We start from the raw sequence: 27,955 nt of genomic DNA, 5'->3' as shown, positions 1-27,955 counted from the left end.
AATGATAGCATTCAGTTAATAAATGAATCAAGCCTTCAGGAAGCCATGTCATGCCCATGTGCTAACTGAGCATCTGATCTTTTAAAACAAAAATAATTTCAGGCTGGTAATGGGAGAATCTGAGAGGATTTGTAAGTTGTGGACCTATTCAAGTAAACATTAGCACAACTGCCAGCCCCGGCAAGCTTTCAGTAGCTCAGGCTAGTCCTCTGACTTTATCTTTACTGAGCGAGACAAACAACTCTGCCTCAGTCTGTACTTTGGAAGGTTCTATGGAAACATAAGATGCTAGAAACATTATTATTTTTAAACTAAAGCTTAGATTCCAGAACACAGCTATGTGGAAACTATTTCTGTGAAGAAGTCAAGGGTATGAATCACTTCATAGTTGTATAGTCCTGTTACATATTGGACCATGAGCTTCAGCAAATAAAATTAAATGCAACTTTGGGAGATGAGTAGGAGGTATCTGATTAAATATATGTTAAGTCCCAATCTGTCATAACTTTGGACGTCTGTGAAGATTTTCGTGTCCTGTGAGTTTCATTTAGGATCAAGTGCTCTTGCAAAATAAAAAGAGCAAAATCTATTGGTGCATAAGATATTATAGTGTAGCAAATGTGGTAAAGATGTAAACCGTACATCCTCTGCCAGATCTGAGATGAAACGAAGCCACCAAAGGAATGAAAAGATACTTTTGATACATCTACCTCAGAGTTAAGCTGCATAAATTAGACTATGAGCTCCTTGGGACAGGGTCTTGGTCCTTTTACTGTGTGTCTGAACAGTGTTTAGTGACTGGTGCCCGGGGACACTAGTGCAGCAAAAATAATATTGGTTAAGATGATTTTAAACTTGACAGAGTGATAACTTTATAAACTGTTGAGTCTCTGTCTTCAAGAGCAACTAAGTGAAGTAACTTTACACAACAGCCAAACCCACACAGGGAAGTAACATTCAATGCCAGTGCAGGAACAGAAGTTTGACACTGTGTAGATTTAAGCACAAGGCCCTTATTACGCACAGCTGGCGGAGGGTCACTTTGCTCATTAGGCTCTGTAAAATGGACAAACAGCTCATTATAGTGAATTGTATTGGGTACCAGTGAGTGGAGAGAAGTGACGGGGTGGAAGTTCCCGAGGCCCTGGGTAGGTGCTAGCATACTGAGCACAATAAGCCAGTAGTGTAAAGATTACACAAATGCTCAGCCCATGGCAGGTTTATGTGTGAATACACAGGTGTTATCCCTTAAGTTTTCTCTTTTAGAAGATGGGTTAAATTCCAATTCCAGGTCTTTAGGAATGATGGGTGGCACCTCCCCAAAGGTTTTTCTGCAGGTACATTCCTTTATGGTCGTGAGACAAAGAGAACAATAAGCAGTGCATTCATTGGCAGTAGTATACAATTATCAATGCCATCCTTTTCTGGACTCAGATAGGCATCTGTGAGGGATGGACACTATCACTCATACTGACATGTTAGTCCTTTTCCTGAACCCAGTTTGGTATTCAAGGAGGATGCACTGTTACGTCTCGCTCAACTGGGACGCAGACTTCGCAGCCCCTCTTTAGTGGGTCTATCATTCAAGTTAAGTCCCAATCACTGTTTTTACACCCAGGCTTTCCATGCTTCAGCCCTCAGGGCATACCATTCCACTTTAATTTGCCTTCTTACGCCTCTTATACTCTTCACCAAATAGCCAAGCAACAGGCTGAACCCAGGCCTCACGCACAACCCAAAATCTGGGATATACATTTTCTCGGATATTAATTTAAACTTGGGGATAAGAAAAGAGAAGGGAGAAATTGTTATATACCAGTATGTATTTTTCCCCACCTTAGAAATGTTTTAAACACTGGTGTCCACATGTAATATTGGAAATGCTGGGTGCGCTATACTCACTACAAGCAATAGCTTGAAAACAAGTACGCTGGTGATTTGCAAGCAGATTGTTGCTGAAGCTTCACATGAATTTTGGCAGTTTTAATTTGTGTTGTGAATCTGTAACTTCTCACCACTACAGTCACTTTTATTCCTCTACTAAATCAGTCTAGTAACAAGCTTTTATTATTTTTTCTTCAGATCAAACTCCATGTCAAGAAGGGGAGCCGGGGTGCAGTGATACTCCCTGTCCTGATTCATGTGGCACCTCTTCTCTTTGTGACATGAACAATAGCCAGACAAACTGTAGTAAGTAGAGTATGTGTTTCCTGCCATTGTTGTTGTCTCAGGGCATATATCCAGAGCTTTCACTGTAATTGAATTTATGAAGATGTGCTGCAGAGTATAGAGGGGAAAATATTTTTATTTCAGTTTAATTTGATGGCTAATGCTTGCACATCTAGCAGTTGTGTTGGTGTAATGCTCATGGCTAGGCTAAACCAGAAAAAACTCGTTTGTAGTGACTCATGACTAAGATATCATGTACATTTTAAAAGCCACATTTTTCCTCTGCATATCTTCTTTCCTTTTTTTTCTTCTGGTTTGGTGCTCATTTTTGCAGTTTATTTAAATAAAGTTGAAGAACTCTAAAATGTGTATAGAGGAGGCAAACTAAGCCTAAGATGCTAGAAAGATGGGATTGAATTAGCAAATTCTCACCCTGGCTGATGACACAAGCAGGCTGACAGATTCTCAAGGTACCAGCGTCACTTCCTTTATAGACCTACCTCTAACCTGGGTTCAGGACTTCCCCTTTTTCAGTCTTTGTTCCTCAGGTATTTCCAAAAGACTTCTTCCACAGGGCATGCCTTGTAAAGCTTTAGCATGTGGCAGGAACCTGTTGTCCCAGAATCAGGTTGTGGAAAAACACTGACATCCCAAGATAGAGTCCAGGGTCATGTGTCCCATGCCCTTCCATACCTTGCCAAATCATAGCAGCCATTACTGCCTGAGCTAGATGGAACATTTACAGGAATGTTAGGTTCCTCTAGGGTCCATTGCCATTGTTGTTAAGTCATCAGTACTGTCAGTCTTCTTCACTGTTGTACCAGAAAGGCTAGTTGTGGGATAATCATATTCAGCAAATCATAACTTTTCCAGTGATACCTCACGTGACCCGTTCTATACAAAACTTATCATAATTATGCCAAAATAATATAAAATAATGTCACTGTGAAGCATATTAATACAATAATATCACTGCGAAGCATATGTGCAGTGTCACAAGGAATTCTTAAGAAAGGGGAAAGTAAAGGGAGAAAAATGTGGAGAGTATGACCCCTAAGAATGGATTGTTCATAGGAGGTCGTGATTAATCACCAGTGATTGGTTTACTAAGCTCATGGAAAATTATCTTGGGGAATCAGCTAAACAGGTATGAAAAAAATTTTGGAATTTAGCTCATAGATTCAGGTTGGTATGGTTATTTCAGTTATAAATGAGCTATAGAATGGCTACCCCGTTAGCCATGTTTGGGTACCAGTCTCATATGGAAGGTGGTAATGATTTCTGAGTCATCTTGGTATCAGCCTTAAGATTCAGTGCAGTTGGCATCAGCCCCTGCCACTCCCTCCTATTTTGGATAGTATATGCAGTCTGATTATTCAAAATATTGAGTGCCCTTAACTTAATTGAAGACAATGGGAGTTAGGACGTTCAGCACTTCACAGAATTTGCCCTGAAATGAGCATATTGACTTTGGCAGATCATGTAGGACAAAGCCTGAGGGGATTTGAGAATGTCATTCCCAAGAATCTTAGTTATTATTGCAGAATTATCTGGCGCATACGGCAATGTTAGCCAGATATGACCTTGTAGAATATGGCATGACTGATAAATTGTCTCAACTTTATGTTTAATGCTGTATGGGGTGTAAGAAGGGCTGTCTCCCAGCAGAATTATTGCATCAGTGTCTGGTCCCAGCTGTCTCCAGTTGCTGCTCTATTGTTCCATGACTTTGAGAGAAAACTTCTCCCTATTCAACATGGAGACCTCTTGCAAAAAATCTCTTTACTTGAGTTGTTCTGAATTTGGCTATAAAGATCTAGTTTTCCTAAGAATTGGTACATTATTAGTTTGAGTCAGTATTTCTCAGCTGTTCTTTGCTCATAAGAAATTGTTTTAGCTTTTATTTGCTACAGCAGAGGGAGTTTTGGGTTTTAGATTTAGATCACAAGTTAAGAGTTTACTAGTCTGTTAACTTCAGATTTAATCAGGATGAAAAATTATATAGATAAGCTGGCCTTAATGAGACATTTTTGGCATATGTGCATTTTGGTTTATTTTTAGAGACGGCAAGATGATTTTGATCAATTAGTTTTGTTTATTTCGAACCACTTTTACTGTAAAGAAACTTGTTTTTCTAGACTTACCTGTTGCAGGCATCAACCCTGTGAAAAACATGGCTAACATCCATGCAATTAACTCTGGAGAATACGAAGAGCTGGGGCTACCTTTCATAATATTCAGTATGGGCTGCATGCCCTCCATTCATCATAATTTCCAGTACGTTTAGGCAGACTTTACAGTGTAGCCACGGTATCTTTGTAATGACAGTACAGATGTCCTGGATCCTTCTTTTAAGGGAGCTGATGGAGATATTGTTGTCATATCAGACATCCTCATATCTAATACATTTAATGCTTTTATTCGTATCTGGGATTAATACTTTGTTTGTGGATAAGGCCCAGGCAAATTATTTTATTGTGTATTTTAAAAACAATTTGAAAGTTGTCCTGGTCTCTCAACAGTGGTGGAGGCTGGACTGGCTGGTGTGAGGTGCCTCCTATCTTTGCATTTTTATGATATTTCTGTAAGATTTTGTCCGAAGATGACAAATGCACAGGATTTTAAAACTTTGGCCCTTGCGCATGTAGGTTGTGCTAAGGTAATATTACAAGTAAAGGTCTGTTTAATGTTAAACTAGAAAATACATGTCAAAAGGAAGTAATATGGCTCTGTTACTGGCAGTGTGAATAAAACTGATGATTTAAAATCAATTTTTTAATTTGGATTTTTAAGTTAGATTAAAACTAAGTTCACATTGGAAAAAATAAATTTAAAATTAACATAATCTGTTTAGGCCTAAATTTATAATCTATTAAGATATTTTAAATGAATTAAACAAATAATAGTCAACAGTACATGTTTACTGACCAGTTTTTTAAGAAAATCAGGCCAGTGAACTGATGAAAGTTGGTGGCTAAGCACCTCAAATCAGAGTTCGCAGAGATGCTAAACCTACTTTTAACAACAATAGCTTCTTTTGCAGGTGCAGAGAGAATTTCTTTTTCATTTGAGTGTATTTGTGTAGTTCAGTTCAATGTCTAATTCATTCAAAGCTAAGAAACCAGTTGGAAGTTGAAAGAGTAAGAAATCTTGTTTTCTTCCAATTGATGCATAAAAACTAGGTATAAGAGGAAGAGTTCTACTAGTTCTAAAATTCCAAAGAACTTAGTGATCAGAAATATTAAAGCCAGTTCACCAATTTTATATAATATTTTATTTAATATGCAAAATGTGTTTTCACATTTTCCTGTGTATCCAGAATATTTAAAATAGTTTTATTTAATTAAAATAAAACACCGTTTTTTGGCATTAGTCATTAAATTTGGATTTCCATCCAAAGAGTGTGGCACAAATCACAAACAAAATTTCAATTACATAGGTAATGAAAATACATCATTCACTATTTTCAAGCATAATAAAAATGTTGAAATTAAGAATCTGAATAAATAGAAATTGTTACTTAATTAAATAAATGTGTTTAGATAGTGTATTCATGGATAGCAAAAAGAAGCACCAAATTTAGCAGCAACGAAGGGTCCTGTGGCACCTTATAGACTAACAGAAAAGTTTAGAGCATGAGCTTTCGCGAGTTAACTCACTTCTTCAGATGCTGGCTAGCATCTGAAGAAGTGAGTTAACTCGCAAAAGCTCATGCTCTAAACTTTTCTGTTAGTCTATAAGGTGCCACAGGACCCTTCGTTGCTGCTACAGATCCAGACTAACACAGCTACCCCTCTGATACTTGACAACAAATTTAGCATAAAGCCTATATTTAGTTGCAAATCAACATTGTTTAATGGTTACCAACTAGTGGAAATCAACCTTTGTTTAGGAAAATAAGTATAAAAGGCTCAAATACAAAACAAAATGCAAATTGAGTATTTAAATGCAGGTTTCCAGCTTGTGGTTTAAACCTTGATTAAATTTGAAGATTTAATGGTGTCAACATAAACTTGAAAAAGGTGTGAAAATCTTTTCTGCCATTGCTTTCCAAAGGAAGTGGGAGGAAACAAGTGCCCTATGGGATGCTGACAACACATACCCAGAATGATACACAGCACATTTTTGTCCCATCACACACGGGGACAGAAATCCACAGTGCAACGAGGCAGCAGGAATTATGGGACAGGTACCAAGAATGCATTGCTGACAAAGTCAAACCTAGCAATGCTAATGGGGACACACTTCATTGATTTCATTTACCATTGTGGACATGCATCTTTGACTTTACAAAATCGTGTGTGTGCTAGAAAATTGACCTTAATAAATTCAACCTAATTTTCTAGTGTAGACATACCCTAAATTCAGCTTCCCCCACCCTTTTCTCTTTTCTTGCCATACATGCTGTAAATTTACATTTTCGGGCAGTCTTTTCCCATTACTATCATGGGACTAAATATTGTATGAGTTTCCATCATAGTTTTGTGCCTTAGTTACTGTGAATTCGAACTCTAAGTTTTTATTTTCAAACACCAAACCTGTTTTACTTGCAGCTGAAGCCGAGGAAAAAAAACTGTAAATCTGCTATAGTACAGTTGATTATTTAAATACAAAATAGAGAATTCCCTGTTAAGATTCCTATGTATTCTGTGTCCACATGGAAGCCGACAATTTTGGCCACTATTTCCCATCTAGACAACAGCTTAACTTCAAGGACAACAAGTATGGTTTCAGTTGTGTACATTTACTAATTTAGAAGTACTATTGCCTCATGCTAATACATGCCCAAGTCAGGACATAATGGGCAACTTAGCATGCTCCAAAAGTGGGAGCAGCCTAGATGACATTGCAAGACACGCCATAGACAACTGAAGGAGGGCAATGTGGAAGGTCCAACATAGAGCAAATTTAGATCTCAGGAACTCCTGCTGTCAGCTGAGCCTTTGTTGTGGAAGAGAGGTGGCTGCTAACGGGCATTACACTGAAGCTGTCAGGCTAGGCAAAATTATCAGATACTCCTGAATCTTCTTTCAAATGTCTCCTCAAGACTCATCTTTATAATGATACATACAGTCCATTGTGAATTGACAGGCAGTGTCCAGCAGAATTTACTTACTCATTAACATATCTTGTTTGTTTGTTTACAGAGTTGCTCAAGTGTTTTTCTATCAATTTTTTCCAGTGAAATATGGGTTTTCAAATGATACAAAATTCTTCCTTGAAAAAGTTCATATTAAAAAGCTCATTTAGGTGAAACCAAAAGTTCCTTTTGATTCAATTGTAAATGAGAACTTTAATCTCAATTTGTATTAAAATGATTTTTGTTTTCAGTTTTTAAATTTTATTTGCCTTTTGTTTTGATAATATTAGAATTTTTTTAACTATTTAAAAATACATATTTTGAATTTCTTTCACAGTTGTATCCTAGGAAGTACTTATAATTCTCTGACCAGCCCACTTTTTTCATAAAAATCATCAAAACCTTCTAATTGTACATCTAGCTAGCCTTCATAACTATGCATACTTGTTAGTACCCTTGTTCTTTCCCTGTCTGTCTTCCTGTTTTGTTAACTACATTCATTGGTCTTTAAATATAAGAAGGTGTAAGTGACTTCCTCTTACTATCTATTTGTACAGTCCAATGAGGGTTTGTACAGTCCTGACTAGGGATTCAGGGTCCAGTGTAATAGAAATAATTCTTTTTCCAGTTAAACGTTCTTCTTGGAATGGGGGAAATTTGAGAAAATACCTTCTAATCTGTGCTGTATTTTGGAAGTTCTACATAAAAACACTTGATTTTCAGTTATTAGCTGAAAAGAGTTAGCTGATGTAATAGATTATTTGTATCTCTTTTATAAAGGGGTGTCCAAAAGCAATGGGTACAGAAAGATCTTGAAAGTGTAAATATGAAGGCTGTGCTTAACTGGCTAGCTTCTTAGGAATTGAAGTCTCCTTTCATTCCTAACTTAAGTAGTTTCTAATGGACCACTGCACTCAAGGACCTGTAGTTTTCATAAATTACATCTTTGCCTTTCAAAACTGGAGAGACCATTTGGTGAAAGTGGTCCACACTGGGTTATGTGAAACAAGATCTACCTTAAGAGGCCAGAGAGAGTAATAATCAGAGTGTTTAAATAATCAGAATCTTGTAATTATTTATTTCTGATTTTGTCTAGCTTTACAGAATGCATGTTCTTTTCTTTCAAAAGGTCAGTGTGAACCAATTACTCTGGAGTTATGCATGAACCTGCCTTACAACTATACTAACTACCCAAACTACTTGGGCCATAGGACTCAGAAAGAAGCCTCCATCAGCTGGGAGTCTTCCCTTTTTCCAGCCTTGGTTCAGACCAATTGCTACAAGTATCTTATGTTTTTTGCCTGTACAATCTTGGTACCAAAATGTGACCCTCAAACGAATCAGCGTATCCCACCCTGCAGGTAATGTGACTACTTCCTAACTGGATTCTTCACTAGTTTCATTTGGCAGCATGTGGCTGTGTCTTCAAGGCTAACTTTGTTTCCACTGAAATCAGGGCTAGGCCCAAATTTTGCAAACTGAGAAAAACTTGTTTATATTCTTGTGATTATTTTCTGAACTTATTGAAATATTTAAAGACATAGGTAAAATAATAGCAATTCAATTTTTAAAAACGAAATATAGAATATTTATGAGGTTGTATATTGCACTAATCCTATGTTAGATACTAGATAATTACACCAAATTATCTAGTATAATATAAAATGTTCAGCAAATGAAGAGTTCAGCTAGAGATAGGAGTATTCATAATAGTGCTTAACTCATATGGAAAGCTTTATATATTCAAAGCACTGTACCAAATATTAATGAATGGAAGACCAAATTTGAATGCGACACTCACTTTTCCAAAATTGGAGAGCAAGTACTGTAGAAATGTAGTCGTGTGTTGCCCATGGTTACAAACTAGACTCCTTCTTAGTCCATCAGCCCAAGGACTTCCTTGGCTTTCTGATTAAATAAATATCACTAAGGTCCAATATATCAAAGGCTGTATTGAAAGGGCATTATTGAAAATTACTGTATGTGTCCCATCATAGGTGCTGGAACTAGGGGTACTGGGGATTCTGTCATACCCCTGGCTGGAAGTGGTTTCCCTTATATATCGAGTTTGCAGTTTGGTTACATGGCTTTCTACACCTCCACTATAAAAATTGTTTGAGTACCTCTGCTGTGCCCTGTGGTTTCCTATAGTATGACACTGGGAGGCTATCTAGAGCTATTTCTCTTAATCTGGAAAATGGGCAGTCTTCCCTTGTGTTCAGTCTTCTAGTGGAAGCTAATAATAATTTATATTAAAACTAATAAAGCACCGCTAATTGATATGCTTAGTTCCCACATGGCAATCAGCGATAATTGAAAAGTTAGCATAATGCACATGGTGTGGAGACAGATGAAAAATCCTATTCGATCAGTAAGAGTCACTAAAGTGAATTGCTGAAGTATATCCTGCATGTGTGTTTGACAACAAATACTGTGTGGGATTTGTTTCAACAAAGGGAAGACAATTAGACTGTATGCACTTCGCTGCATGGATTCTCTTTCTGTCTACCTAGCAAATTAGGGACTTAATAATACATAGTCACAACATTTCAGTTGTTTGAAAAACATTTTTGCAAAAACTAATGTTTATAGAACTAGTTTCAAAATGTTTTTCTGTCCTATCCTCAATCATAAACAGAGAATGAACTTTAACATACATAGCACTGCTAGAGGGACAAAGGGTATGCCTTCAAGTCCATCATGTACAGATCTGCCCTTCCATGATTCTCAGATTGCATTATTTTTATTTGCAAATAGTTTCTAGAGACATTGGTTGTTTGATCAGTTAGGTTTGCACCATAAAGAATGTGCTGGAAGCAAAAGATTTCTGAGGAGATTCAATTTTCTGCATGACTTTATTGGTATTAATGGCAGTTTGTAGAACGTAAGGAAAGAAAGGAAGATGTGATGGTGAGGTAAAAAAGGCTCTGTATTCTATTATCAAGCTCCTAATCCAACCAGTACCCCAGAAGGGAGATATTTCATAGAATATAGCAAAATGCACTTTTGCTCCTCTAAATTATGTGCTTTTTTTTCTCGCTGTATTGCAAAGAGCAGATGCACTGTTATTGGCTTCGGACATATCTTTGACATGTTAACTGAATTTTAATTCTTCCCCCAAAATTAAAACTGAATGTCTTACAGCAGTTATTGGAAACTATCTCCTTTGAGAGACTGTTGATTTTTTGAAGGGGTGAGGTTGAGGGAGCAGGGACATGTTGAAGGCTCAGGTTACTCAGATGTTTCAGTAAAACTAAACCAAAACTTTTTAAAATCTGCTTTATTATTTTCACTGCCGTGGCTGTCATCAGAAAATAAGCAGAGCAGAAAACTCTGGAATTGAGAAGGTTGAGGCCAAACTACAGAACAATGTAGGGCAACTGTTCAAATGTGATTTGAATCAACACAGTGTATTAACATTGTTTTTTTGGAGAGGCAAATCTAAAAGGAAACATTACTGCTGAGCTGTAACAAAGCTAGTTCTCTTTATAGTACTCTGTGCTTCATTTTAAGCAGGCACAGAAAAAGAGTTTCTCATTTTAAGTGACTCCTGTTAAAGTCTCAAGTAAAATAACTGAATGGATTGTTGTAGCCAACTGAAAAGAATAGGGAGATGCTATTTGCCTTTACAAAAGGTTATTGTCATTATCCATTCTAGTTTCCTGTACTTTCTACACAGGTAACTTCTTTTTGCAGCTTCTCTCTGCAGAGTGCAGTGTTTACACCCACCCACACACACACACCTCTAAAATGCATACACAATTCATTCTTACTCTTTACATGAAGGGTTGAACATTAAGACACAGAAACAAAAATGAACTTTCATTTTTATCCCCCCTCACCCATCCCCCAGGTCTGAATGAAATTTGAGAAAAATTCTGAAAATAGATATTGTACCAATAATGCATTATGTATGACCTTGCTTTAAACAACATGCAAAGTTTTGGTCACTCCTTTTCAATGATGACAGAGCAGATGGAGAATAGGTCCAGAGAGGCACCATGAAAAATGATTAGTAGCATGGAATGACTTCCATATATGAGCCAAGATTTAAAAGATTGATGCTGTTTCATACAGAGAATAGGCAAATTAGAGGTGAACTGACAGAAACACACAAAATATTCAGAAGGTAGATTGTACCGTCCTAAAAACCTTTATCATAATATGAAAACTAAGGTACAATCAGTGAAGTTGAAAGGCCACATTTATAATGGATAAAACATAACACTTATTTATGCAATACCCAATTAATCTGTGAAACTCACTGTAGAAAAAAAGACATAATTGAAACAGAGACCTTTGTAAGATTCAAAAAGGAACTGGACAATTTCATTAATATAAAAATATCTGCAGTTACTTGTCTAGAATTAAAAAAAACAAAACAAAACTGTAAGCATATCAGCTCCAATATAGGACACAAGCTAATCAGTAGTTGCCTGTGATTAGGAGGAAGTTCTGCTTATAGACAGGTTATTGCAAAATTTTCAGTTATGTATTTTGTGTCCATACAAATGAAGTATCTGGTACTGACCATTCTGAGAAACACGATACTGTCTAGACATTGATCTGATCTGCTATGGCATTTCTTATGTTTCTATGGTGGAAAAATATTCAAAACCACAATTTTCTTGCCTCTTTATGGGCTTGATACCGGTGTTGATACTTAAAGTTACCACATCCTCAAAAGTGACAGAGAGAACCTTGTTAGTCTGTATTCTAACAAAGCAAAACAGCAGTCGTGTAGCACTTGAAAGACTAACAAAATAATTTATTAGGTGATGAGCTTCGGTGGGACAGACCCACTTATTCAGGTTTTCTTCAGGAGTAGGGTTACAGGGTAGCTGTGAAACATTAGTATTGCTATATGGATTCATTTAAGTCTCTCTCTTCCTCATCTCTCTGCATAGAATTGAGTTTATTATCTTCTGCTTTAAGAATGGCTCCTCTGCATTTCTGTCTCAGCAAAGGGTGTTGAAGAAACTTTACAGTTGCTATTGTGACTTTAATGGTATGACTCAGGCAATTGTTTGGTGGTTATAAATTTCCTTCACAAAAATATCAACAGTGGTAAAATATTTTAATGTATTTTCTTTTCTCTAAGTCAGTGGTGTCCAATAATAATTGATGGATCACTAATCTTGTGGTGGTTGTTCTTCTGTATTTCCCACAGCCCCCTCCACTGTCTAACAATGCCCTCCCCCTCCCCCAGAGCCAGGCACCCCCAGCCTCCCTGCTCTAACCCAATACCCGTTCCCCTGCCCCAGATCCAGGCACTTCCAGCCTCCCAGCTCTATCCCAATCCCCCTTTTCCTCCCCCAGAGCCAGACACTTCCATCCCTCCTCCTAACAATTCCCTCCCGCTTCTGCAGACCCAGGCAGCCCCTCCCACACAAACTGAATGCAGGAGCCTGCCAGCAGGAGCTGCATGGGGTCCAAGCCACGGCCTGAGCCGCAGCTACGTGGACTAGGCAGATGGCACCCACGTGTGCGGCTTGGAGGAGTCATGTTTAAAGGCTCCAAGAGCGGCATGTGGCTGCAGAGCCAATTGTCACACTGTGGTGTCCCAGTCACCACATGTGGCAAGTGGAACACATATTGGAATCCATGTCTCTCCGGAAAGTACAATGCACGTAAGGAAATCTTTCTTTCATATAGGAAGATTAATGGCTTTCTTCCCATCATCAGATCCTCAGCTAGGGGTGCTAGTTTCCAGCAATAGCTGGTAACCTGTCCTGACATGTTTTTCTACCCTATGTTTTTACTAACTCTCCTGAATTCACCCCACCAGGGCACTGTGCGAGCATTCCAAGGAACGCTGTGAATCTGTGCTTGGGATTGTTGGCCTGCAGTGGCCGGAAGACACAGACTGCACTCAGTTCCCAGAAGAAAACTCAGACAACAGAACCTGCCTAACACCTGATGAGGATGTGGAAGGTGGCTTGTTAGAATACTTATAATTGGATATTGAATATAAATTTGTAGCTTGCCGTGAGTTAGTCATCCTATTTCATACTTAATACATCCTCTTTAAATTACATTATGTCATATAGGTGAATTTAATTCTCCATATTGTGGAAATGATTCAAAATCAGATTTGGGAGAATTCTTGTTTTTCCCAACTATGTATTATCTACTTATTTGAAGGGAAAAGTTTTATTGAGAAATTGAAGCGCTTTCACTCTGGATAAAATTACTCTCATTCTGACATAGATTACTTGAGATGTGTGGGTAATAAAACACTTCTCACTTGTCTGTATTTGCATGAGTCCTGTAGACCTGCCAGCCAGCTGCTGTGAAGCATTACTTTTTATTTTAGGAACAGTCGAGATCTTGGCAATTCTAAACAAACAAACTGTGGTCCTCTCTTTCTTTGCTTAAGAAACTAGTTCTGCAGATGTTAGAGCCCTAGGCAGCTACTGCTTGCTCTCTTTCTTCTCTTGGAGGAAAGTTTGAAAGGATTGTATCAGGCCAACTTCAACAACATCTGACAAGCTAAGATTTCTTGAACCCCTCCACACTATTGCTCGCTAAATACTCATGATGCATATCAGGGGTCTGGAACACACGAATGGAGTTGCCTTGAAATGATTCTCTTTATTCCGTACAAAGAAGAAGGCTGATGTTGTGTAGTTGCTCCATCTAACTGAAGGGCCTCAGCTGTGGTAGCTCTAGTCTCCTTTCATTTGTTGTCAAAGACTTTGCTAATTGCTGGGGCAGATAGTGAGGTGATATGAGCTAGAGTACCAGCAGTATGTTTATGCCCCTCAATTCTTTAATCTCCATTTAATTTGACTAAGACATACGTGTCTCCACAGTCTCCTGGTGTCTGATTGAGGTGGGATCACAGATGAAAGCCACTTGTCTCACAGGCCATCTAGCTAAGAAAAATATGCTGACTTGTATGAGGACGCATTCTGAGGGCTCAGCAAAGGGTATAGCTGCATCCAAAGGGGACTGGAGCTTATAAAAGCTTTTGTTGCTTCCTGGATCCTGAGATTGCATAATAAGCATAAATCATAAAATAATACAGGTTGAATCTCTCTACTCTTGCACATTCTGGTCTGGCAACATCCATAGTCCAGCATGATTTTAGTGCGTTGGATGTCCATTTATCATGTGCATGGCTAAGTTTTCTGTGGTCCTATGAAGTTTGTTTCCAGCCACCAGTCCCATCTCTGTGTTCTGTGCTGTTATTTATCTGTAATTTACCCCTAAATGTCTTTTAAGAGCCCAGTAATCAGTGGAATTGTTGGTAATGCTGCTGAACAATAATGACCTCCTGTGGTTCCACAAGTTCTCTGGTTTGGCACCAGTTGGGTCATGATGGTACCAGACTAGAAAGTAATAAAATAGTAATAAAATAATAAATAGTAATAAAATAGTTTATATTGAAAAGCTGAAAGCATAGGAGTAAATTCAACTTTAAGCTATGCCCTACAGTCATTTGATGTGTGTGGTGGAGGATCATCCATTAATAGAAGGATTTATTTATTTATTTATTTATTTGGGAGACATAAAATCAAACTTCTGGCGCAAGAAATGCTGGTGAAAATCCCCAGTTGTATAAAATAACATGTAGATTTGCTTCTGTATCTCCTCAGTGTGGAGTAGAAAGTTTGGTTTTGGATGGCTTGATGTAATTGAATACATTTTAAAATGTATGTTTAAAAACAGTTATGAAATATTTACAAAGTTAAATTGGGTGCACACATTTTTTTTCAGAATCTCCTTTAAAGTCCCTTGGCAGAATGTTTTAATTAAATTATTAACATAGAATGGGACTACTGGGCTGATTACTTGACTGTTCATTTAGTACATTGTCACTGGCACTGTGCATTAGACAGCCCTGTAGAACAAATCAAAAGAGAATTGTACACTGGTAGTTGCTCTTTTATAAACAGCCTACTTGTTTAGTAAAGCAATGCTCCCAAAGTTCTCCCTAGCCTGAATCACTGCTAGTATTTCCTATTTGCTTAATGAAAGATTGGCACCAGCTGGCGGTGTTAGTGAGAAAGACAAACCATCTTTGAAAATTTAAAATACTATTATAAATATTTCAGACGGATTCTATAGCACAATAAATGAGACTTGAAAACCATTTGAATATTAATGATTAAGGATTCACTTTAGGCACAGGTAAAGGTAAAAGTCATGGAGAGGTCATGGGCAGTACACAAAAATTAACAGTCCTTACTCTGTCCACGAGTTACACTGTAAATACTCCTAATTAAATCTTAGAGAGGCCACTGCAGTGCTGGAGCACCACTGCAGGGGGAGGGCACCCAGGGGAGCCACTGTTCTGCCCACCCCCAGGACTACTGTTGGGGGCTAAAGCAGCAGCTGCTCCAGCCACCCCAAGGACTATTGTCAGGGGCCAGCAGTGGCCAGTGCATTTGGCTTTGGCGCCACCTGAGTAGCTGGCTGCAGAGCCTCTCCAGCAGCGTCCCATGTGGCTGTTCCTGGGGTCACTGGAGCAGCTGCTCTTGAGCTAGCAGCAGCCCTGGGGTCAGCCATATTGGCTGCTGCAGAAGTCACAGAGGTTGCGGAAAGTCACTGAATCTATGATTTCTGCAGCTTCCATGGCAGACACAGAGCCCTGTTAATGATTACAAAATGATTTGCTCACTTAAACTAAAGTGGCAAAACCACTACATATTTAACCATGGGAACAGCTGCCTAACAGTACCAAACTATGCCCAGGCCTCATGTTAACTCCAGTGCATCTACTCACAGCAGGCTTCATCTCCAAAGAGTGAAAGTAAACACCATTCATTCTGTTTAAAAGAAAGTGAAAAACATTGCTGTTTTCTTAAGTTCTTTTAATGAGTTTTATTTGTAACTTTTTTCACATAGCAGCTTAAAATTAGGCTTAAAAGTCCTTAAGAAACTGTATATTATTAAATGCCACTGAGAACTTGTAGAAAACAGAGGAATGGGATGCCATTGATAGGGAGCTGATAGCAGTCAAGTGTGATTAAAAAGGGATTTTCAATAAACCTAAGGTTTAGGGGCCACATTCCCAAAAGGATTTTGAAATTCCTTTTAGGGTCCGGGGCTTAGGCATTGTAAAGTATAACTTTTACATACCTTTCCACCCAATGGAATCCACAGGCCAGGTTAAGTAGCTAGGCCCCCTGTACTATTGTAGAACACTAGAACTGGATGGGACCTTGAGAGGTCATCCAATACAGTCCCCTGCCCTCACGGCAGGACCAAGCATCATCTGTATCATCCCTGTTAGTTAGTTGTCTCACCTGTTCTTAACTATCTCCAGTGACGGAGATTCCACAACCTCCGTAGGCAATTTATTCCCAGAGTTTAACCACCCTGACAGGAATGCCTGGGTGTGTTATATGCCTAAGAATGCAGTCCAGAAAACCTGGCATGCTGATCAGGTAGCTGCATGATCTAACCTATAGAAAATGCTGAGGAGAGTTGAGTGACCTGAACCTTTTCCCCTTCTGCGCTGTGCTGAATCCACTTGGGATTCTCACACATTCTCTACAAAGTCATTCTCAGTTTCTCTCTGACCCAACATATATTTATTTATGCGCAACGAACAACTTCCGCAAAAGTCTCTGAGAGGCCTTACACCAAAATAATCCCAGGTCCGGTGGTTATAGCACTCATCTGAGAGGTTGGAAACCCAAATTCAAATCCCTGCTACATATCAGGCAGAGGAGGGAATGTAACTAGCAATGTCCTGGGCAACTACCTTAACCAACAAGCCAAAGGTTATAAAGCAGGTCACCAGCTTCACCAGCTTTGTATGTGTCTAAGTCTGAGAAGGTCTTTTGGATTGGGTCTGCAGAAAGGTAAGTAGGGAGACCTCTTGTTTAAGGATCCCACTGGGGCATAGGCAAGAGATAGGAGCCCGGCTGCCTAGATTATGGCAACTATGAGAATACTCCCTAGAGGAAACCTAGGTGCCTTGAGAGTTAAGTGGTGGAAACGCAGCTACCTAGGGATTTCAGGTGGCTCCAGGGTTGGCTGCCAGCTGATCGGAAGTTTTAAGGATCTCAGTTGCACCTTAACGTTGGAAATAGGTACCTAATATGGCAAATGGGTAAAATCCTTTTGTGAATCTAGCCCTAAGTGATTTGGGAGCAAAAGTCCCAGCTGACTTTCAATGTGAATTTTTCTCCCTCTAAATCAGTAAGGCACTTCTGAAAATCCTTCCTAGCCACTGTGATATGAGGATTAATTGGAGAATCCTTGTTAAAGACTCTGAAGTTTTTTAAACAAATGTAACTGCTAAATATTTTATCTGTTATAAAAGCAACACACTGAGTAGTTTACCTCTGCCTGTTCAACCCAACATTAATGGTTAACATACCTAGAAAATCAGTCATCTCAAATTAAACAGTATCTGCCAATAATGATGTGAGGCTTTGAAACTTGAGAGGCAGCAGTATGTGAAGAGATAAGCTTTGGGAATGTCATGATGTGTCACCAAACCCAACCCACCCTCCATGTATGTGTCAGTAATAGTTTCCGTTTCTGCATCATTCCAGCTTAGTATCTCAGAGGTTTGTGCTCCTGTCTTTTACACTTTTTACTCAGTCTTACTGATGAATAATAATGGTAAAGAAAGTACTTTGTGATAATTAAAGATTTTCAGTTTGCTGAAAGTGTTGTTTTCTGATTTTGACAGAGTGCTCACCCAGCCACTTCAAGTGCCGTTCTGGGAGGTGTGTCTTGGCCTCCAGAAGATGTGATGGCCAGGCTGACTGTGAAGATGATAGTGATGAGGACAACTGTGGTAAATAAATACGAGTCAGGAGTATCAGAGATCAAAACTGTTGCTCTTGATCAGTTTGTTCAACACACACTCTGAAAGTTCAAAAGATCAGTCCCTTTTTTATCAAGAAAAAGCTGCACAGTGTGTTTGAAAGTTGAGTTTTTAGTGGTTGGTTGTAAAGTTAGTGCAGGCCACATCCTCCTTGATGAACATCAACATCATTTGTGAGACTGAAAGTGTGAGAGCCCTAGTAAGCCAGTTTCCAGAATGGTTGATTTTCACTTACTCATTGAGGAGGTTATCCTTAATGATGCAGCTCAGTCCCCCATTGTGTTATTTCATTGATACTGATGAAGTTACAGTGGGATAAAAAAGCAATGAGTGCTGAATCAGGCCCCAAATATTCAAATACAAGTTAAAATGCTTACCTATTAACATTCTGTTTTGATGTGTTGAACACAGGTGGGACACTTTATCGTAGTCTGGTCTCTCTTACTGCAGTGGGCTCCAACACTGGAAGTGTCAGGAATGTTGTCAATTTTCAGTTGTCAGCCTTCAGCAGTAGGCTCAAGAATATCACTTGTAACTGCCAACTTTACTTTCAGTTTCATTCCAAAGTTCTGTCATGGTGAAAAGCAATTCTTACTGCTTAAATTTAGAGAAAATGCTGTGGCTGAACAACAACAATGTGCTAATCCTCTGGAAAAATTCTAGTTAATAATTGTTTTGGTTCCCTTCAAAATTATTGTCAGCTTTGCACTCCTGAGAACACTAATAGCTATATATCTTTTTAGAGTCCTTTTATACTTCTTGACTTTAAGGTCTGAAATAATGCTTTGATCTATAAAACACATTTCTTAAGTAGATCTCTCTTTTTTTGGTCTAGACAAAATGTCACTAGCAATCAACAGAATTCTTATCAGCTTCTATAAATATGGAAGGCTGCATCTGCTAGAAAATTGCATCTGTCATAGTGACATTACACTGACCATGGGTAATGTTGTTACTGAAGAACAGCCAGTGCTTTTAGAGCTCTAGAAGCTGATGTCTCTAGCTCATTCATATTCTCTGTGTGCAGAACAACTCAGAGAGCATTGAACTTTCTCTGTGTAAATGGCTAGCTCAGAATATATTGGATGTGTTTTTTTTTTTTAAAAGAAAAGAATGTACTGGTTTTTGTACAATTAGCTGAACAATCTGTATTTAAATAATCTATATTTTATATAACATAAACCAAAAGCACAGTATTGCATACCGTATTAGGACAACCGGACTCACTATATCAGTTTCTATCCCCAAAACAAGTAGTAGTCCTGTGGCACCTTAAAACTACTTTGTCATATGCATGGAGTGTAGTGACCAAGTGTAAGTTACCCATGAAAGCTTAATGTCCAAATAAATCTCTTAGTTTTTAAGGTGCCGCAGAACTCCTTGTTGTTTTGGTAGATACAAACTAGTATGGCTGCCCCTCTGAATTTCTATCCTGTGCCAAGATCAGCACATCACAGAATAAGGGGAGCCATTTACAGCTCAGTCATTCTCAAGCTGCCCTGGCTTGAGTGTAAGGTAGAGCAGCTGTTCAGCTAGAGTTGAAATCCACATGGAAACTGAAATTTGGCAGAGCTGAACTGTGCATGGCACCCGCTGTGCCCCCTCTGCTAGTGCCGTTCCCTGCTCTGACGTGCCCTTGAGGGTGTTTTCCTGCTCCATTTGGGATTGCAAGTAGATAGCAGAAGGGTGCAAACAGGAGTATTGTGCCTCTGAAGGAGCATAACCATCAAAATTAACATTTTGTCCTGTGTAGCTGCAACTGTAGTTCTCACTGTAGTATTGTAGCTGAGATGGCATTTAATTCTGGGGACTCTGTGAATGCATCAGTGACAATGATTTAACACACAACTTTAGGAGAACAGAGGTGAGTTAGTACAAGAATTCTCTTCTTTCATCAAAATCAGGATTTGAAACGGGGCTTATATAACTACAGGCATGTTTTCCATCCACATTAAACTAAGAAATTCATATTATAACAAATCTTTATTCTAGTGACTCTCATAAAAAAAGGTGTATTTGGCATGCAGAATAGAACCCCTAATCTTCTGCTGCAAAACTATTTGTTATGTCCATGGCCGGAGCCATTGAACTATGCACACTGAACGTCTCTTTTAACAGGGTGTCTCTGTTCAGTTCAAAGATAAACAATGTTAATGAATTTATGTAGTCTTCTCGGACAGTGATAGGGCACTTGACAATAAAACTCTGTAAAAATTTTTAAAGTAATCAAGGGCAACAGTGAACAAATATTTAGTCAGTGGTAAATATTTAGTCATACTAGTGCATAATTTTGCACCTGGCTAGCGGTAAGTGCATGGAGAGCAGGGCTGTAAATGAACAGGTTGTATGCTAGCTGTCCATGTGTACCTGGCTATGCTGCACTAGATGTTCAAATTGCTCTATTGAACTTTTATTCTGCAGCAGCAGGGTCAACACAGGCAGTTACCACACAGTGTGGAGCATGGGAGGTTTGCAGCCTAGATTGCCATGCACTGTTTGTCCAGACTCACAGAACTGAGGTTTGGGGATTTTGTTTTGTTTTTGATTTGATCCCATGGGCCAGTCACTTGAATTTGACCTTAGATTAAGTTTAAAGTGTAACAGCCAATATGATCAGCTATAGAATGGATTAAACAAGGCAGCCATAGCTAAATCTATTTTAAATATTAGTAGGGTAAAATCAAGGGAATTCTATTTATCATATATTATCATGGCTTCCTGTGTTACTGTTGTATCATTTCTTCATTGAAATAAGCTGAATCCAAACTCTGATGTTGTAGTGAGATGTTTGAATAATTATTTACAGAAAATCATAAAGATGAAATTAGAAATCTAAATGTTTTATAAACCTACATTATTCCAGTCTTAATTTCTTCCATATGATGAACTAGGAACCAACTGTCAAAACACTGACATGGGAGTTCATCTTGAATTTTTTATAAAGCCAGAGTAATTGATTAATGTCACTTGGAGGAGACAATGACTGTGTTAGCTGCATAATAATGAATTTTCAGATAGATTCATACAGTTGGAAGTGGGGAGAATCAGTGTAACTACTTGATAAAGTGGTAAAAGATTATTACAAGCAAGGACATGTATTTAGGCCAAAAAGGGCTAGCCACTTTCCACCTCTGACTCTGTTCTCCTCCTCCTTTTTAAATAAATACTGCAAGAAAACATATTCTATGACATTTAATGGAGATTATCAAACTACACAATTTTGTGGTATTTCCATTTTTGAAAGATGAGTTTGCTAAATGTTGATATTTTGAACATAGTCCATTTACTTTTACATTAAATTTTGTGGAATCCAAGATGAGAATCCTTAGTAATGTACATCAGAAGTACTTTGGTATGAATGATTTCCTGAATTATGGTCTACATTCATGGATATGGCATAAGCTAAGAGTAATTGGTCAAATTGCTACTCAGACTGCAATGGAATATTGTATAGTTCATGTCCATTTGAGCAAGTGTTTATTTTGATAATCTTCCTTCGATTCCCTCCTCAATAATGATTATTCTTGATACTTGTAAAAATATCTATTCAGAGTTGAACAACCCTTGAATTTCTTAGAAACATGAAGAAAGACAACACCTTTTAGAGATCTGATAAGTATGCTAGCTGTCCATGTGGATCTTTCTATGCTGCACTAAAAGTTCAAATTGCTCTACTGAACTTCTATTGTGCAGGAGCAGGGTCAACACAGGCAGTTACCATGCAGCATAGTGCTGTAACTTTAAAAAAAAATCTTGAATTCATGTAAGTTTCAGTTAAAATGAAAATAAAAAGTGATTTGTTTGCCTTTATCAAAATGGAGGAGTTAGATTTTTGGGGGCTAGATAGAGAAGTTGATTCAGGCATCATATACAAAACAGGAGGATAAGGTGACCTCCTTACAACTTTTAGCTTGGTGGTTACTGTACTCATCATGCATATGGGAGACACAGCTTTGAACTGCTGTTCTGGAGCTTGGACTTGAATCCTGGTCTCCCCCCATCTCTGGTGAGTGCCCATACTACATAGGTGGGTATTCTGGTGGGTCTCTTCTGTTGATGCTGTTCTACTTTGTAACAAATCCTTAAGAGTGATTAGAGCAGGGACTGGAATCACTCCTGGCTAAGTGCCCTAACCACTGGGCTATACAGTCATTTGCTGTCTTCTTTTGGCCCAATGACCATTCAAGTTTCAGGTTGAACAAAATGCATAGTTTTACCCCCAAACAATTTTTCTAATGTTTTCAGTTCAGCTACAATTTAAAAAAAAGTTTCAATTTGACCAGAACCAGGTTTTTTTTTCCTGGTTGTCAAAACTACAGGTTAACTGAAAAATCAGCCATCACGCAGCTCTAAGTTCAAGTAAATGTTAAAATGCAATATCTCAAAACTCTTGTTCTCTGTGTCCAGGTTGTGGAGAAAGGGGACTTTGGGAATGTCCATCAAATAAGCTGTGTATCCAACAAGTCATGATCTGTGATGGCTTTCCAGATTGTCCAGACAAGATGGACGAAAAGAACTGTTGTAAGTTCTTAATTTGATTGATAATCCGGACTGAATCTAGATTTTGGGGGGCACGCAAAAAACTATAGAAGCATCTCCCTGTAGGCATGATAGCTCCCCTCCACCCCATAACTCCCTATCATTTGCCTTGTTGCTCCAAGTCCTCCCTCTCCAGCTTGTATCCACTGTCACTTTGGACTCCTCTGTACCACTCTCTCTCACCCCGCCTCCACTTGATGCCTCTTTTCACTGCTGTGGCTCCATATCTCCATCTTCTCCATCTCTCCTTGTTTGGTTTCTTCCTTCCTGTGTCCACTTGTCAGCAATTTATTATTGGTAGCTCCTTGGCTCCCTTTCACATAACTTATGGCTGCTTGCATCTTCCTCACTCCCACTTGTCGTACCAGGTCCCAAAACTTTTTGGCTTTCATGTCTCACCCTGCTCCCTTTGCTCCTTTCTTCCCATATTTTCAGGGTCTCTTCCTTTGCACCATATGTAAGGTTGCAATGAGTGCCAGAGGAATACAAGTGTATCCCATGAAGTACCAACAAGAGTGCAGGGTTATCCTGCTGACTCCCAGTGGGGTCTGGGATAAAAGTTATGTAGTGCAACTACTAAGAAATTGCTCCTTCCTTCAGCTGCTAGGTAGGAACTGATGTGAATTCATTTTTTGCACTTATCAATGGGATGGGAAGAGGAGGTGCTAATGAGTGGCAGCTGCTGGAGAACCTTCCATCTTGTTGCTTGTGATTTCACTGTGTATGTGACATCAGTAGTGGAAAATGGGACATACTTTTAGCTGCAATTTAATGTATATCTTAATGGTTCTCTGTTTTGTCTTCTTTTAAACAAACCAGGTTCTGTGGTCTCATCTTTTGCCATTTGATTTGACAAAGAGCAGAATGGTGTATGTTAGAGCTGATTGAAAATCTAAATTTCTACCTGCCCCCAAAAAAGTCTGATATTTCATTGTTCATTTTCAGCCCAATTATGGAAACCACATTTTTAGCTGAAAAATCACTTTAACATACAGTTCTTGACCAGCTCTAATACTTGTTGGTAGGGGCAGGTACACCATCTGCGTAAGGCAAATGTATATGTACTGCTATATACAATGCAGCTGTTCTTTTCTAGAAGAGCAGATAGCATCAGTGCTCAAATCTCTCTTTAGCTTCCTGCACATTTCCTGATTGCCTGATTTATTAGTGATGGATTAATTACACTGATTACTTGGGAATTAATTTTACTTGGGATTAATCTTGCCTGATTTATTAGTGGTGGATTAATTACACTGATTACTTGGGAATTCCATCTAACAGCTTAACACGCTGAGGTTTGGCAGGCTTTTCTCCAAAGAACAGAGCCAGTATTATTAAGGTTTGTTGTTCAACTGGGAGCCCTGACACATACAATTGCCACATTCACATTTGGGAAAGATCTTTTGGCCTTGTAAGATTTTTACTATCAAAGTCACTTAACACACAAATGTTCCAATCTGGATGACGGTATGAATAATGCAATACTAATTGAATGTTCAACATCAGTTCATGCATGTATGTATAACTATTCTTCTGGAGATGTAGAAGTAGTGAGATAACTGGTAGAGGTCCTGTCTTCTCTCTAGGATGCATAATGTTTGCTAGGATTGAAGTCTTGTCTGCCTACCTCATGGTCAGGCCTGTTGTAAGGTTTGATGACTGCCATGAAAATTTATACGTGTGTTCAGTCTCCTTTGCCCATAAATGTTTTACTCTAATAACGGTGGGGTGTCCTTGTTCTGATCTATAAGTTAATATATAAATTGTGTCAATCTTATTAGCATATGTGTCAGTTACTTAACTATAACAATTCAGTGGTTCATCATCTGCTGATGTACCTATCCCAAAATACTCCACACTGGTATAAACTGACTTTTTGCTGTTGCCCTTCAGCTTTCTGCAAAATGTTAACAAAATTATTTATTGCCTAATTATGTCTTACGTGATTTTATGACCTTGCATCACTGCTAACTTACGGTATACTAAACAATTTACTAATGCTACATTCATTAGCATAATTTCATATACTTATGCTAACTGCTGAAGTTACTGTCTTACACGTGCAGACTTGCAGATTCCTTGCATTTCTCCCATATATCTAAATGCGTATGAGCTAGTTTTAGACTCAGTATAACACATAAACTAATGCACAGATTACATGCATCCAGATTATCTCTAGGGTGGTAACTACACACTGAGATTTTTAAAAATAATTTATGCAATGTGTGCTACACAAATTGCATACATTATTCCAACATTTGTTATTCTGAACTTGGCGCTGTCCAAATGGCACCGAAGTTTGGAATAAGCGGCTATTCCAAAAGTTCCATTACCTCTCATGTGATGAGGGGTACTGGAACCGGAATACTGCGCTCAATACAGCAGTGCTATTTTGAGCATGGGGGAAAGCCACTGGATTGCTATTTTGGGATACCTTTGTGTTCTGAAATAGCAATCGCTGTATAGACACAGCCTAAAACACTGCATGTTTTGAGCTGTGAATAACTGAGAGCAACTTACATTTACACAATAAACTGCAGTTTTTCAAATCAGCTGATATAGTATATCTCTGCTACCTGTATGGTTCCCATGTCTGTAGAGTGATGTTTCACAGTCTTTAGTGTACTTTTCCTCATAATGCCTGTGTGAGACAGGGAGGTGCAATCATCCTCAAATTTTATAGACAGGAACTGAGGAAGAGAGGGCCTAAATTACTTGCCCAAGTCCGCATAAAACATCTGTGACCTCAGGAAACTAAATCTGGGCAGCCTGAGTTGCAGGCTAGCACCCTAAGCATTACATCATCCTTCTTGTCAGTCCTGGGGCTGAATTGTTCAGGAACAGCAGTAGAACTTCTCGTCTCAGGGCTTTCGACATCTAGAAGTTGCTCCCCTTTCTCATCTGGGGGCCCTCTACCTCTGGAATTTGTTTCCCTTGGGAGCCTTCCAGAGCCAGAAGTAGGGAGCTTCAGGTTATGACATAAAGTGTGGCTGTTCGGTTTAGCTTGTGCTTGATTTTGCGTGTGTGTGGAGGGGGGGAGGGTGTTTCTTGAATGTACATACATTGTTCCTGACCTAAAGACACATGGCTGTTAATGTCTATAAACTGATAATATATGTGTATAAAAATCATGAGAGCTAAGGGCCAGGGTCACTGAATCTATATAATGGTACTAATTCTTTGTCAGCCTGCTCTGGTGGCCCACAGGGTACAACCTGATAAAGTTGGGCTGAAATGTGGCATTGACTGCCTCTAATTTGTGATGACTAGAGGTATGTGCAAAATCTTGTGGGTATTGTACCTGAGCAGAAACTGACTTCAGATAATCTTGGGGATACTAGGCTGGAATGCAGGAGACCTGAGTTTAGGTCCTGGCCCTGGCACAAGCTACCTATGTGCTCTTGAGCAAGTTTTTCCATGCCTCTGAAATGACAATATTTTCAATTTTTAGTAATCTCAGGATGAAGAATAAATGTCTAATCAACATGAAATAACTGTGTTAGGATTAAGGCAGTTCAGCAAAAAGTGAGAAACAAAATGCTTCCATCTACAGTTTGTGAGGGGTTCCAATGCTGCAGTGATAGCACCGTAGCTGGAACTCAGTAGGAAGGACGCACTGAATGGTCATGCGATTTTCAGATACCACTGCACACAAATGGAATTTTGTTGGCCTCCCTTAGATCCTCTCCAGATGAGTTCTCCTCAGCCCCCAGTAGATTTTCTGATTGCTGACTCTATTATCCCAGCTCCATAAACCTGCTCCGAACTTCTCCCTATGCCTTTATCCAGTCAGATCTTAGCGTACGTTTTTATGATAGTGATTTTTTTTAAAATATCACCTTAATATTTGTCTTTGCAGCATTTTGCAAGGCGGATGAGCTTGAATGTGCCAGTCATGATTGTGTGCCACGTGAGGTGTGGTGCGATGGGCAGCGAGATTGCATGGATAACTCAGATGAATGGAACTGTGGTAAGTCTCGTCTGTGCGATTGGCTGGAAGCGATGTTGTGGATGGTGTGTGTCATTAAATACATGAGTTTTTGCAACATTTTTCCAAAGTGTTGCTGGGAACAGCTTGGTTTAGGAGCCCATTCTAGGAAGGCCCGAAAGTCAATACAAACTGTACAGTGGGCAAAAGAGAAAGAGGGAGGTGGCAAGTGAATGGGTGCTGCAGGGCACAAGAGGAGATAAGACAAGAAAAGTGATGTTGACTGAATGGAGATGTGGAGACCTTCTCAAGTGAGGAGTAGAGTTTTGAGCCTGCTGTAACAGAAGGCAGAGAGGCAGTGAAGGAATTGAAATATAGACGAGACCTGAGCAGAATGACTAGAGCCCTGATCCTGCCCTCATTAAATTCAGTGTTAGAATTCCCATTGACTTCAATGGTGCTGAGAGCAGACTGAGTCTGGCACCTCCATTTTGAGGGAACTTGGAGTGAGTCAGGGGACAATCAGTAGAGACTCCTGGATATTAGACACCTGCAGTAGCAGTGCCCGTAGAAGGGCCTCATGCTTTTATGTGATATTAAAAAGGCAATTCTTAAAGTGTGGCTGTCTGAGTAAAAATTATGTAGGTTCCACATCAGCTGTAACAAGTATGAGAGGGGTAGCCGAGTTAGTCTGTATCAAAAACAAGAAGCCCTGTGGCACATTATAGACTAACAGATATTTTGGAGCATAAGCTTTCACGGGCAAAGAGCCATCTGACGAAGTGGGTCTTTGGCCATGAAAGCTTATGCTCCAAAATGTCTGTTAGCCTGTAAGGTGCCACAGGACTTCTTGTTCTTTTATGGGCTGTAACAATATTTGAAGGAAGTGGTGTGTGTGTGTGTGTGTGTGTGGTGGGGGCAGGGGGAGTGAAGGGTGTTGTGGTGTCCTGGCCACGTACCTTACCTCCACCACACTGCAGTTGGCTCTGCTTTGGGATGCTACTGAAGCTCATCTATTTCTCTGTACGAAAGTAATTCTGTACCACTGAGAAATCAGATGTTTTATGGCATATTTGTAGTTTAAAATAGAAAACTATCCTCTTGTTTAGAGAAACATGCATTCTTTATCCCTAATGCTGAGAAAATACGTTGGGCACACATCCATCAACACTACTTAGTGGAGAAAAAATGTCCTATAAACACAAGTCTGAAGTATCAAGAAGGAGGAATCAAATATTTATGTATCGTTTTCTGCTCGGGAGGTAAACACAGGGTAGCGCGAATGCTAAATGCTAAATAACTGAGTGAGTCAGGATTAATGAAATCGAAGAATAAAAGAGAAGTACAAAATTTAAATAGTATCAGTATGTATTTGAGGGGGAAGCAGGGTGTATACGCTCACAAAGCTTTCTGTCAAGAGTTTCTGTGACAAACAATAGTGTTATAG

At 39.0% G+C, this 27,955-nt stretch overlaps 1 protein-coding gene across 8 annotated transcripts in view; it reads left to right on the top strand.

The window, feature by feature from the left end:
* Positions 1-27,955, top strand: part of CORIN (corin, serine peptidase) — a 230,127-nt gene that overhangs the window by 161,676 nt on the left and 40,496 nt on the right. For 7 of the 8 annotated variants that reach the window (XM_074992721.1, XM_074992718.1, XM_074992719.1 and 4 more), the window contains 6 exons: positions 2,083-2,190; positions 8,379-8,610; positions 13,038-13,183; positions 17,904-18,011; positions 22,449-22,562; positions 26,440-26,550. In XM_074992721.1, the coding sequence (XP_074848822.1) occupies positions 2,083-2,190; positions 8,379-8,610; positions 13,038-13,183; positions 17,904-18,011; positions 22,449-22,562; positions 26,440-26,550 (819 nt within the window). The remainder of the gene's footprint in view (positions 1-2,082; positions 2,191-8,378; positions 8,611-13,037; positions 13,184-17,903; positions 18,012-22,448; positions 22,563-26,439; positions 26,551-27,955) is intronic. The other variant, XM_074992724.1, reaches the window with a different exon arrangement.

The sequence above is a fragment of the Carettochelys insculpta genome, chromosome 4, assembly GCF_033958435.1.
Source record: "Carettochelys insculpta isolate YL-2023 chromosome 4, ASM3395843v1, whole genome shotgun sequence".
Classification (NCBI taxonomy): Eukaryota; Metazoa; Chordata; order Testudines; family Carettochelyidae; genus Carettochelys; species Carettochelys insculpta.
Note: the sequence above shows the minus strand (reverse complement) of the source record. Positions and strands in the feature narration are given on the sequence as shown.